This window comes from Staurois parvus, unplaced genomic scaffold, assembly GCF_062004578.1.
Source record: "Staurois parvus isolate SC_StPar_1 unplaced genomic scaffold, SC_StPar_1.0 ptg000475l, whole genome shotgun sequence".
NCBI classification, from domain to species: Eukaryota; Metazoa; Chordata; class Amphibia; order Anura; family Ranidae; genus Staurois; species Staurois parvus.
This window is the reverse complement of record NW_028318271.1, coordinates 7,734,744-7,747,740: the sequence shown is the minus strand read 5'-3', so window position 1 is coordinate 7,747,740 and position 12,997 is coordinate 7,734,744. Positions and strand designations below refer to the sequence as shown.

Genomic DNA, 12,997 nt, shown 5'->3' with positions numbered 1-12,997 from the left:
TCACTTCCTGTCATAATATCATTGATTTTTTTTTTATTAGAGTAGCGTAAGGCTAAAACCCAATTCAGCCTCTTTTATTTTGTGTAGTTCTATTTTTATCGTTATTTTTATCTGTGACTTTTCTTTCTATGTTAGGATGTGTTTATCACATTTTACACAATGTCTTTGAAATTTGTGCCGCTCGGTTTTGGAGGATGATGTCTTGTGGTATCAAGGGCTAACTTGTCAGTCCTGCTCCTCCTCTCAAATCTGAGTGGTAATTATTTATTTGAGCTGTTTCTTCTTTGTATCTTTGTTATGACTGAAGCCTACCAGGACTGCAACATGTCAACATTTGTGCATTGTTCCCTTACCTAATGGATTGAAATAAAGAAGATTTTATGTTTTGACATTCCCTGTTGACAACCTGTTTCATGAAGCTTCTTTTGCCTATATCCCTGTTGCAGACTTTTCCTCACTTCCTATCTGGTAAGTCCATTGTCACAAAGACGGAAACTGAGGGGAAATCTCTCCTTCAGAGAGCATCTATAGCATCTATAGATAGCAATCAGACTCAACAGGTTCTATTCCTTCCTTTATCTAAAAAAAACCTTTCTGGCTGGACTTTAATTCCAAGGACTTAAGTATCATTTTTTTTTTATCCAGGGACAGCCATGATTAAATGAAGAATGATCCTAAAAATTAAAAATATGTGGTCACCTTATTTTAAAAATGTTACATTTTTAAAATTACACTATTCCAATTAGAACATGTTTTCAATATATTATACTAACACACCAAACGGTAGTATTATATTTTATAATATTATTTTTGTAATTATCAAATGCATAAAAATGTCACATTTAGGCCCACATCCCATATTCACCTTCATCCTCAGATTTCATTCTGACTGCTCTGCATAAAACTCAGCTTCCATCATTGTTTCACCAGAGCTTTTTGTAATGCTTAGGGATCATTGTGTATTTTCACACAGCATAAAATTCCATACAGGTAGAAAGGATAAATTCAGCAATGAGTTCAAGGAAAATAAAATACACAGATCAGCCTAGATGATATTGAAGCCTTTGTTAAAAAAAGAAAAGTTGTAGGACAATATAAACCAATAAATTACAGATACAAGTAGATGGAATATCATGTTTATGTAAGTTCTATGAGCCAAGTGTGAATGTTTTGAATGAGAATGTAACAAGTTAAATCTCCAGTTAACCTCCTTTAAAAATTGCTTCTTTGTAAGGTGTAAATCAACCTCAAGTTGATGGTCAGTTCTAGGTGGATACCAAAAGTTGAACCAACTGCCAACTTATTGTGTCTCCAAGCCAACCTGGTGGATAAAACCAATGGCTGAGATCCTTCCTTTTCTCTTCCCTCCTTGGCAGCTACCTTGCTTGGTTTATAGAGACCTTGTGGTCAAGTATTCACCTGTTCTTAGCAAGCAGCAAATATTCTAAAACAAAGCCCTAACTAACCTCTATAGCTACAGGCAGTGAAAAACAATTTGTCCTTAACATCTCAGCAGAAACACTGAAGCAGTTCAGCTCCCTCTTCTCCCTCACAGCAGTGGTTCAGCAGTTCAGCTCAATGGACTCCCCCTCTGAGCAGTGACTCAGCAGCTCATCTTCCCCTACATAGCCCTCCCAGCAGGGTCTCAGCAGCTCAGCTTACCCTTCTCCCCCCTTGCAGCAGTGACTTAGCAGCTCAGCTCACCTCCCAGCAGTGACTCAGCAGCCTTCTAGTCTTCTATTCTCCATTGTAAACACATAGTAGGAGCTCTGGGAGCTGAGCTGCTGAGGGAAGAATTTGAGGCAAATTTGAGGACAAATTGCTTTACAGTGCCTGCAGTTACAGAATTGAGTGAGAGCTTGAGTTAAAGTTCATATGCAAATTGCTAGGAATATGTAAATACTTGAATGTCCATAGCCTGGCTACATTTACTAGTCTCTTTAACCTCCTTAGCGGTATTCCCAAGTGTAGCTCGGGGTAAAATTTGAGTACCAAGAGCGGTAACCCCGAGCTACACTCGGGCTTACCATGCGGCGTTGTTCAGGGAGTCCCTGCAGCACTTACCTTGTCCTTCGCTCCCACGTTGTGTTCCCTGCAGCGTCCCCGGCCATCTCCTCCGGCTGATGCCGGCATCCGGCTTCCGTGTTCCGGTCCCTGTGACGTCGGGACGTACAGGCGCCGGAACTGGTGGCAAATTTGAAATTTTTAAAAAATTTCATTTTTTTAAAATGATTATTACATAGTAAAACACTGCTGTTTCAATGCATTTCACATACATTTTGTCCCGAGTGCTTTGTCCTGTGCCCTGCCTGCATTTTGACTGTTCTTTCTGCCTTGAAACTTAGAAAAGTCTATGGCATCCAAAAAGCATCCCTTTACGTCAAAAGCGGTTTTAGATCAGCTAGAGAACAGCGATAGTAAATCAGAACCACTTGCAGAATTGAGTGATAATGATTCGTGGGGGAAATTCATCATCAGACACTGAAAACGATTTTGCGACTTTGCTCAGCGATGTGCGAATTTGCCTCTGTATTTCAAATTTCAGTGTTTTTGGTTTGATTATATTATTGAATTAAATTTATTATTATTATATTATTATTTTTTAGGATTATTTATTAAATTATAATTTATGATTTCGTGTTTCAAGTTTTATAGTACCCGGGATGTTTACTAGACTCTTGTTCAGACAGATTTCAGTTATTCCTAAAAATTACAGCCTACAATAAAAAAGTACATATTTCCATGCAAAAAAATGGTACCGCTTTTAGCACATAAAATCGGAAATAATCAGGCCGCCGAGGAGGTTAAAGGTGATGTGATGCTCTGCCTGCCCTATTCTTTATTTAGGACCCATTTACATTTGTGCGGTTCATTAACATGTGTTGCATTATCGTGTTTCCAATGCACAAAACCGTCTCAATTATTGGACTTGTCTGATAAAATTTGCTGCAGTGCACTATGGCACATTGTAATGCGTGTGCATTGCCTTAGTGTTTTGGAGTGCTATTCAAAATTAATGTCACTGCAATGTTCCAAAGCATGAAACAATTTCTTATAGTAAAGCTGATTAAGAAATTTCACAGCCTCAAGGAGGGAAGCTGAGAATAAAAGAAGACTGGTGACCCAACAGAGTGGTTTCCCCTTAAAAACTGATATATCAGTTCTTGGCAGACCTAACCTTTAAAATAAGCTTCTGTACAAATGAGAAGCAATATAATAATACAAATAATAATAACATTAATAACAAATAAATTCAAAAGTCAAAAATAGATACTCTTTACATTATCAGTGCATGGTTTTATACATTGAGGAACAATATAAAATTATTTTCATCCTGGCGCATGATTGGTTAATGGTGGTTTGTTTTGTCTGTTCGGAGGTTCTTGGATACAGTTCTTTGTTTGTAGTCCTCTCCTGAGCCAAAGTCCATTGTGTCATGATGGTTGGAAAACTCCTGAGGTAAAGGAAATTCTTCTGCAGAGGAATGCGTGCGGCGCCCAAAGACTTTGTCCTGCAGTTCCGCTATATCATTCCGTATGTCAGCCATCATGAGTAACAAGAAGTCAAAGGATCCTGGGGGCCCCTGAAGGTAAAGATCACGCTTGATTATATTTAATATAACAGTTAAATAGTTCAATATTTTAAGGTTATAATAATATTTTCAAATGATATGTCCACCCAAAAATTACATTTCAGTAAAGACGCAGACAGCAAAGTTTTTCAGCATCTGTAGAGGCTTATTTGCCAATGCAATAGAATTGCCACTGAGATATCATTGGTTTTTGGGGGATTGGAACAAGAGCGGGTTTCTTGAATATTTATTTATTTCTTCCTATACAGCCATGGCTTAAGGCGATCTCTAGAACATTGCTTTGAATGCGCTTCTCATTTTCCTAATGGACATTTAAGTACACCTGTAGTAGGATAAAACTTAAAGCGATTCTAAAAGGTTTTTTTTTATAGAAAATAACAAACATATCAATACTTACCTGTTTTGTGCAGTGGTTTTGCACAGAGCAGCCTGGATCCTCCTCTTCTCAGGTCCCCTGCAGGCTCTCCTGGCCACTCCCTTCTGTATGGTGTCCCCACAGCAAGGACCTACAAAAGTCCATTCACACACAGGGCCACAGCTTGGCGACACCCTCTCTCTCTCCTTATTGGCTGACTTGATTGAAAGCAGCGGGAGCTGTCTCAGCCAATGAGGAGGCAGGGACCCAGGACAGCCGAGGTTGTTACACATCGCTGTATCTCGATGGGGCTCAGATAAGTATTAAGGGGGCTGGGGGAACTGCTGCACACAGAAGGTTTTTTACCTTCATGCATAGAAAGCATGAAGGTAAAAAACTGATCACACGCACTCTCCCAATAAAAAAAAAACCTTTCTTGCATTATACACCAAACTGAGCATGTGCATGCCTACGGTTCAGTCTGGAGATAAGTGGTGGTCGCTTGAAAAAGGGGAGGAACAGAGAAGAAAGGATAAAACAGCCTTTTTACACAATGCAGAGGGTTAACCCCTTAGGTTCCACAGTGATACCCCTTAGGTATAACAAGCATGCTTTACTGCATATACAGACTGATTTCGAGCAGGGCCCTCGATCCCCTCATGTTTTGTATTGTATTGGTATTGTTCTGTCACATGTTCTGTCCCCCTTTGTAATGTACAGCGCTGAGCGAACTATTGGCGCTTTATAAATACTGTATAATAATAATAATTGTACTGTTGTGGGTTTAGTAACACTTTAAGTCTACCAAACTTACCATGCCAGGTAGATTGTAATACTTCTAGTTTTTGATCCCTAATTATTGCTGTCACAGTTTATGGCTGCTAATTGGCCAATGACCATTTTTAATGAACGAAATGGTTACTGGCAAATTGAAAAGCATTAGACAAAGTATTAACATGTAAATACATGTGCCCAGCGACCAGCTGCATATAAGTATTTGAATTATCATTTTCAGCCAGCAAGTGGAGCTTTAGGCTAATGTTTGCATATTTTCTAATTTTCTCTTCACCTCCTATTAAAATAAATCGCATTTACAGAGATCAAAAGATCAAGAAGAAATTTACCCACACAATGAATAAATCAGAATAGTGACTATTCCTTCACTGGATGCCCGAGTCTGAGGGCCCAGTAATAGACAGCATGCTTGAAAGCTAAATACTTTCATTGTGCTTTTAAAATAAAAATATGGCCTTTAGATGTGACATTTTACCTTAAAGGTAAAAAAGTATAAGGAATCAGTAACATTGAAAGCAGCCAATATATTTTCTCAGCACTGTGAAGACCATAGACATTCAGTAGATGCATTTTAGATTATTAATAGTGAATAACATCTAAGCTGCTCTGAATGGTATCTGTGTTCAGCTTCTCCTTACATTTTGTTATTCCTGACAGTAATTTGTTAATAGAAAACATACTGCATTTGAACAGGACGTTTATTGGGTGTTTTGGAATAACATCGTAAAACTGGGAGATATATGTGAGAGTGTATTTAAGAGAATGTAGCAGATTGGGCAAATAAAAGCACAAGGTGAAATAAATTGGAAACCAAAAGGTCAGTCATAAACATAAAACCGAGGAATAATGAGATATTTTTCTATCTGTTTTATTTCAGAGAACTTGAACTGAACCTATACTACATTTTGGACTTCTAAGGCCCCGTTCACAGTTGTAAATGGAGCCAATGGTGATTACCCATAGGAGAGTCAGTGGGATCCATGCGCTTAGATGTGGGCAGGAAAGTCTAAAGAAATGTGAGACTGTCAGCACCCGCAGCTATTGGTGGCCGTTCATTTGTAATTGCCCATGCAGCTATTACCTGTGGATGATTGTCCTGGGATGCAGACAGTCTGTGAGTAGCTCCTTGTCAGGCTTCCATTGCTTTCAATGGTCCTTCCTTTCTGCAATTAATTGCTGAGTCTCCCGCAGGCAAATGCCCCATTTGCATGTGTGACAGAGGCCTTAACCTCCCTGGCGGTATTCCCGAGTGTAGCTCGGGGTTAAATATCAGTGCCAAAAGCGGTAACCCCGAGCTACACTCGGGAATACACTGCAGCGTTACTCTGGGATCCCTCTTGCACTTACCTTGTCCTGCGCTCCCGCGATGTGTCCCCTGCAGCGTCCCCGGTCATCTACTCCGGCCGATGCCGGCATCCGTCTTCTGGGTTCCGGTCCCTGCAAGCGTCAGGACATACGTGGGCCAGAAGCAGCGGGAAATTAAAAAATTTTAAAAAGTGACATTCACTAATACACTAAAATCACATAGTATTCCATTACTGTATCAAACCATTTCACATACATTTTGTCCCGAGTGCTTTGTCCGGCGCCCTGCCTGCATTTTTACTGTTCTTTCTGCCTGGAAACTGAGAAACGTTCATGGCGTCCAAAAAGCGTCCCTTTAGGTCAAAAGCGGTTTTAGACCGGCTAGAGAACAGCGATAGTAAATCAGAACCACTTGCAGAATTGAGTGATAATGATTCGTGGGGAAATTCATCATCAGGCGATTTTGTGACTAAGCTCACTGATGTGCGAACTTGGCGCTATTTTTCAAATTTCAGTGTTTTTGGTTTGATTATATTATTGAATTAAATTTATTATTATTATATTATTATTTTTTATGACTATTTATTATATTATAATTTATGATTTCGTGTTTCAAATTTTATCCTACCCGGGATGTTTACTAGACTCTTGTTCGGACAGATTTTAGTGAGTTATTCCTAAAAATTACAACAAAAAAAGACATATTTCCATGGAAAAAAATATACCGCTTTGAGCACAGAAATATGGACATAATCATACTGCTAGGGAGGTTAAAGTCTGGCCTAGGAGAAGACATCACAAATGCCAAATGAAAGGTGAAAGCTTGTGAGCTGCTATGGGAGTATTGAAACCTACTTAAGTGCTAATTGTGAATCGCCTGCACCTAACACATACTCATACTAGTGTGCAAAATCAATAATATACATTAATGTGCCATGCTTCACTTGAAATTAAACATCCAATTGCTATTACATATATTGCATACCACCATAAATAAACAATTAAATGAAATATGAAAAGATGAATAAAAGTGAATAAAAATAAATTAAAAATAATATATTAAACCAGTGTCAATTTCCAATAAGTGTCCACATAATTATCAAGAAAGTCCATAAATAAGATTTCTTCAAACTTGCATAGTTCACTTTAAAATATAATAACCCGTGCTTCTGAAATAAAATATTTTGTGCAAAAAACTTTCATGGACGTGCTCCCCCACCAGTTGTGCTCTCACCTCAAGTATATGACCAAACCATTAAGTAAGGTCATCTAATGCTCGTGTCCCTTTAAATGGGCCAGAGTATGGATAAGATGATATCTTGCTGTTTGGGGTCCTTCTCCACTCAAATAATAATCTTCCCTTCCACGGTAGTTAATATAGAGGAATTAATCAAATTCTGAAATAAAATATTTTGTGCAAAAAAAACTTTCATGGACGTGCTCCCCCACCAGTTGTGCTCTCACCTCAAGTATATGACCAAACTGTTAAGTAAGGTCCAAACCATTAGGTAAGGTCATATCTGAGTGGAGAAGGACCCCAAACAGCAAGATATCATCTTATCCATACTCTGGCCTATTTAAAGGGACACAAGCGTTATATGACCTTACGTAACAGTTGGTCATATACTTGAGGTGAGAGCACAACTGGTGGGGGAGCACGTCCATGAAAGTTTTTTTCACAAAATATTTTATTTCAGAAGCACGGGTTATTATATTTTAAAATGAACTATGCAAATTTGAAGAAATATTATTTATGGACTTTCTTGATAATTATATGGACATTATTATTGAAAATTGATACTTGTTTAATATATTATTTTTTATTTATTTTTATTCACTTTTATTCATCTTTTCATATTTAATTTCATTGTTTATTTATGGTGGTATGCAATATAAGTAAAAGCAATTGGATGTTTAATTTCAAGTGAAGCGTGGCACATTAAGGTATATTACAAATGCCAAATGCTAATGACCTTTATTAGTCAGAAAAGCCTCCCTCTGTTCTATGGGAGTACGCTGACCACTGAGTCATAGGGTAACTAAATGGCAGATCTTAATCAGGAAGTGAAGGATATTTAAGCCCCAGAACAAAAACTGAAACTAAAACTCAGAGGGTCACAGGAACTTTTTGTGGCCAACAAAAATAATAGTAAGTAAATATTGGTGTCTGCTGCTAAGCAGGGCTTTTACTTTTAAAGTGTAAAATATTATTATTATTATACAGTATTTATATAGTGCCAACGGTTTGCTCAGCGCTGTACATTATAATGGGAGACAGTACACGAGACAGTACAGTAACAATAAAATACAATACAATACACAAGGTGTTCGAGGGCCCTGCTCCTTGGAGCTTACAATCTAGTATACAGTATAGGCTTACTTTAAAGTGGAAATAAAGTGTGAAATGATAAAACTGCAAGCAGAGGGAATTTAATAAAGTAAATCTACCCGCCTGTTCTCAGTTTTCTTTATAACGCACACTGAGCTGCGCATGCACATTACATTCCGGCACAGTGCCTATGTTCTGAAAGTGACGCCATCTCATAGTGGCCAGTCAAGATTGCCAAGAACTGGCATCTAGAAGAAGCCAGGGAAAAGATACTGGCACCGGTGTGGGACCTCACGGGCATCTTACTGTTGAGGGCAGAGGTAAATATAATGGACTATAGTTCCAATTTAAGAAAGTTGAAGTACACATTGGCTGCTTTCTCAGAGTGTAGAAGTGTTTTTATTGCTTTCCGTGTCACAGTGTTTTACAGCTGTCAACAGAAAAAAGAACAGAGGAAAAATTTCCTCTTAGTTCCTGTTTCTGGGACAGGAGGTGAGGGGAAATCTCCCACTAGGACAAAGCAAGACAAAAACGGGTTTTAGCCATTCCCTGCTTTATCCAAACTAGATAATATGTTTTGGCTTTCTATGTACTTTACACAACACAAACATCCTGGGCAACTCAAACGGAGTATTACAATTTAAAATAAATAAGCCTCAATGAAATCCACATGTTCAAACTGTCTGTAGATCCAGAGCCTGTGCTGTAAAAACTAAGCATGGTCCTTTCTTCTTCCACTTTTTGAGGCTCAGTATTGGTCAGCATTGTCCACCTGTCACATTAAAAGACCAACAGAGTTATAGAGGAGGTGGGTGGGAGAACCTCATCTTTTATAGGAAAAGTTGACATTTCCATGTAACTTCTGCTGCCTATAACTTTGGATCTACCAATTGGTTTGACTTGGTTTCAATAAAGTTAAGCTCTCTGCTGGTTAATCATTGTATGTATTCAGCCTAAATCACTCAAATTTGGTGCAAGTTTACTTTAATTTTAAATAGAGGGGGAAGGAAGTGTAATAGCCTGTGAGGAAGAATGGGTAAGAGTAGTGTTGAAGTTGACACCCCAGCCCTTCTGGTGCCTCTCTTGGGCTGTCTTAGTCTGTAAAGTCTTGGACTTATTCAACAAGACAAGCAAATTTGTTTACAATAAAATAACCCACAGTGGCCAAACCATGACCTTCTGATTTTCCTGGGCCACACTGGAAGAAGAGGAATTGTCTTGGGGCACACATTAAATACACTAACAATAAGGACAGTTGATAACAGAAAAAGATGGGCAGATCACATGGTAATGATCATGGTAATGGACACTGATATGGATAATGTACCTATCTGAGCATTAAAACTTCATTTTTTTGTAATATTATTAATTATAAAAGTAAAAGATGGCAACATAAAACTAGTGAAATATTTGACACTGTTTTTGAAACTAACGCATCAATATCTGGTCCAATGGATGTAGCAGTGATTGTTAACAAACTCTCAAGGTGCTCATCAGATATTTTGGTTTATGATTTTGCCCTTCGTATGCTTCATCCCTGAAAATAGCTGCTCACAAAAATAGGTGCTGCCGAAAACTAATGACATGAGTTAGGCATTATTGTGAAGAGTGGGATATTTTTCTTTGGGAAGTTTTATCTTATAAAAGTCCAGTAAAGAAGCACTGTCAAACTGTTCATGTGTTTGCTAAATGTAAATGCTTTTTTACAAAAAATTCCACAAAAAACCTACACTTTTAAGTACATTTATGATTTTGTGTTGGGCCACATTCAAAGCTTTCTGGGGCCGTGGGTTGGACAAGTCTGCTTTAGAGCAATGAGAACAATGATTTCTAATTGGTTTCTATAGACTTACACACAAGGCACAAAACTTTCAGTAGAAAAAAAAAAAAGAATATATATACATATATATATATATATATATGTATGTATGTATGTATGTATGTATGTATATGTATATATAATGTATATATACACACACTCACCGACCATTTTATTAGGTACACCTGTTCAATTGCTTCAATTGCTTGGTAACACAAATTGCTAATCAGTCAATCACATGGCAGCAACTCAATGCATTTAGGCATCTAGATGTGGTGAAGACAACTTGCTAAATTTCAAACCAAACATCAGAATGGGGAAGAAAAGGGATTTAAATGTGACTTTAAATATGGCATGGTTGTTGGTGCCAGACAGGCTGGCCTGAGTATTTCGAAATCTGCTGATTTTCATGCACATCCATCTCTAGGGTTTACAGAGAACGGTCCGAAAAATAGAAAATACCCAGTGATCGGTAGTTGTGTGGCCGAAAATACCTTGTTGATGTCAGAGGTCAGAGGAGAATTGGCAGACTAGCTCGAGATGATAGAAAGGCAACAGTGCCATTGCCATGCTGCCATTGCTTACCACTCCTAAAATGAAAGCTTCCTAGCTGTCATATTGACCCAATGGCTTTAGGTACATAATCAATAAATGAAACAGAAAAGCATGTAGATCAGAAGTTCTGATGTCATTTGTTACATAACTGCTTCAGGTCAGTGACTCAAAAAGTACTGAAATGAGAGACAATCAGACAACTAGCATTTTCAGGAGAAGGTCAGCAGTGGTGGTCTATATGTATTTTTCATCTTAAATTAATTCTGGAATCTCACCGGAAGTCCTCTTGGTCCTGGAGCTCCTCTTTCACCCTATAAACAAACAACCAAGATATACATTTAAGCTTCTTGTTACACTCCAAAAATCTACAGTGCAAAGTACAGTGATGACTGAAAGAGCACAGCATCCATCAGATTTCCACCACATCAAAGCTTACTGTACCAGATCATTAAAATCCTATCTTAAGCTTTTGCTGTGCTCTATATACGGTGTTATCCATGTGCTAGGAAATTGGAAATGTGGGAAAAAAAATTAAATTGACTGAAAACCCTCAGCTTCCCTGGGTCTACCATCACCTGCTTACTGGTCAACCAAAAGTAAGTAATGATGGCAATTTGTGCCATTATCATGGCATAGAGGGACTTTAAAATAAGATTCTGCCACAGAGATATCTAAGGGGAAATTTAATATTGTACAGAGGGAAAAAGGACACAGGAATACAATTTACTTCATGGAGGTTCTAATGCAGTTGTAAGGTACTGACTATATTGAGTTAAATCAGTCAGTTCATTTAGAATAAGATGGAATGTACAGCGAATTAATGATTGTGGTGGTGCTAGACAACACTTCCCATAAAGAGCACCATACATTGCCGTATCTTATAGTAAAACATATGTTACCACAAAGCATAGGTTCAAAAGGGGACTTTTTGTAAGTAACACCAAAAAGTAAAGCCATTTTTGATTTTTACCTAAATCTAGGCTGGGTGAGAGAAATCATATAGGCTACATACCTTTAATCCATCTTTTCCAGGTGCTCCCGGTGGACCCTGCATGACACAAAAAGAGAATAAGTAGTATATAACATAAATCCACATTAGCACGAACTACTGTTCTGTCATTATAGATAATTCATACTGATCTTTCACAATGAGGTACAAAGTAAGAATAAACAGGGAATATAATGAGAACATGAATCAAGGAAGCTTGGCAGCAGATGGCTTATTGAAAGGAAAAAGATCAAAGATGACTAGGAGCAGGAAGATGGAAGACTGGGTCATGCCTGGGCTTTGAGCGAGAAAGGACTCCATTAGACCCACCACCTGTATCAATCATCCACTACTATTAAACCAGGACATGGACAGATTGGTTTGACTATATGTGGGGGGTCAATAGATCGCTGTTTTTTATTGTTACCCTATAATTCAGGAAAAATGGAAAAGGGTAATATAGAATTTGAATGAAGATATCTCTTTGTACATTTTTCTGTGAATGTCAGTTCCGTGAAGAAGTTCTAAGTTAAACTATTCCCTAGCACTACATATTACCACAACTGCTCATAATTGGTGACTAGTTCCCTGGTGTCCTTGAGCAGCTCTGTCATCCAGAACTTCTGCTTGCTGCCCTCAACTTTATGGTGAGTCAACAGCAGCACCATAAATTGGCTGGGGGGGAATAATGTTTAGCAAGGGAGTCTTGCTGCATGTTTTCACCATATACAGTAAAGTGATGAGCTCAGAGAGAACATTTAAATATATATTGTATTGGTGAAGGTCTGGTTTGATGAGGAATGGAGTATTAGAGAAAGACGAAACATAACAGAAGTCCTGAATTTGTGATTTGAAAGTAGTAATCAGAAAAAATAGATATCACCAGCATAATACTAACCACGGGACCTCTTCTTCCTTGTTTGATATGTGAAACCTCAGGAGACGGTCCCATTGGACCCATAAATCCTCTAGGGCCGGGAGGACCAGGAGGCCCAGGGGGACCTGGCTGGCCAGAACTTCCTTTAGGACCCGGTAATCCTAGGAAAAAAAGTAAAACAAAAATCATGTTACAGCCAATTTAAATAAAATAAATGCATGCAGCTAAGCTCTAAACCAGCCATTCCCAACCTTTTTATCATGGAGGAACCCTTGAAAAAACCTTTTGGCTTCAGGAAAGCTCTGCAAATAATTATTATATTTACAGCTCACAGTACATTAGTGTGATGGTCAGTGGGAAGAATGCTCCTTACATTTGTGAT

General features: G+C 38.2%; 1 protein-coding gene across 1 annotated transcript in view; it reads right to left on the bottom strand.

Moving 5' to 3' along the window:
• Positions 1 to 783: 783 nt before the first annotated feature.
• CCBE1 (collagen and calcium binding EGF domains 1) overlaps positions 784 to 12,997 on the bottom strand; it is a 539,668-nt gene continuing 527,454 nt past the window's right edge. Inside the window, exons 8-11 of the mRNA XM_089689467.1 lie at positions 12,637 to 12,776; positions 11,763 to 11,798; positions 11,026 to 11,061; positions 784 to 3,583 (exon numbers count right to left, since the gene is read on the bottom strand). Coding sequence (XP_089545593.1) covers positions 3,350 to 3,583; positions 11,026 to 11,061; positions 11,763 to 11,798; positions 12,637 to 12,776 — 446 coding nt within the window. The 3' untranslated portion in view covers positions 784 to 3,349. The remainder of the gene's footprint in view (positions 3,584 to 11,025; positions 11,062 to 11,762; positions 11,799 to 12,636; positions 12,777 to 12,997) is intronic.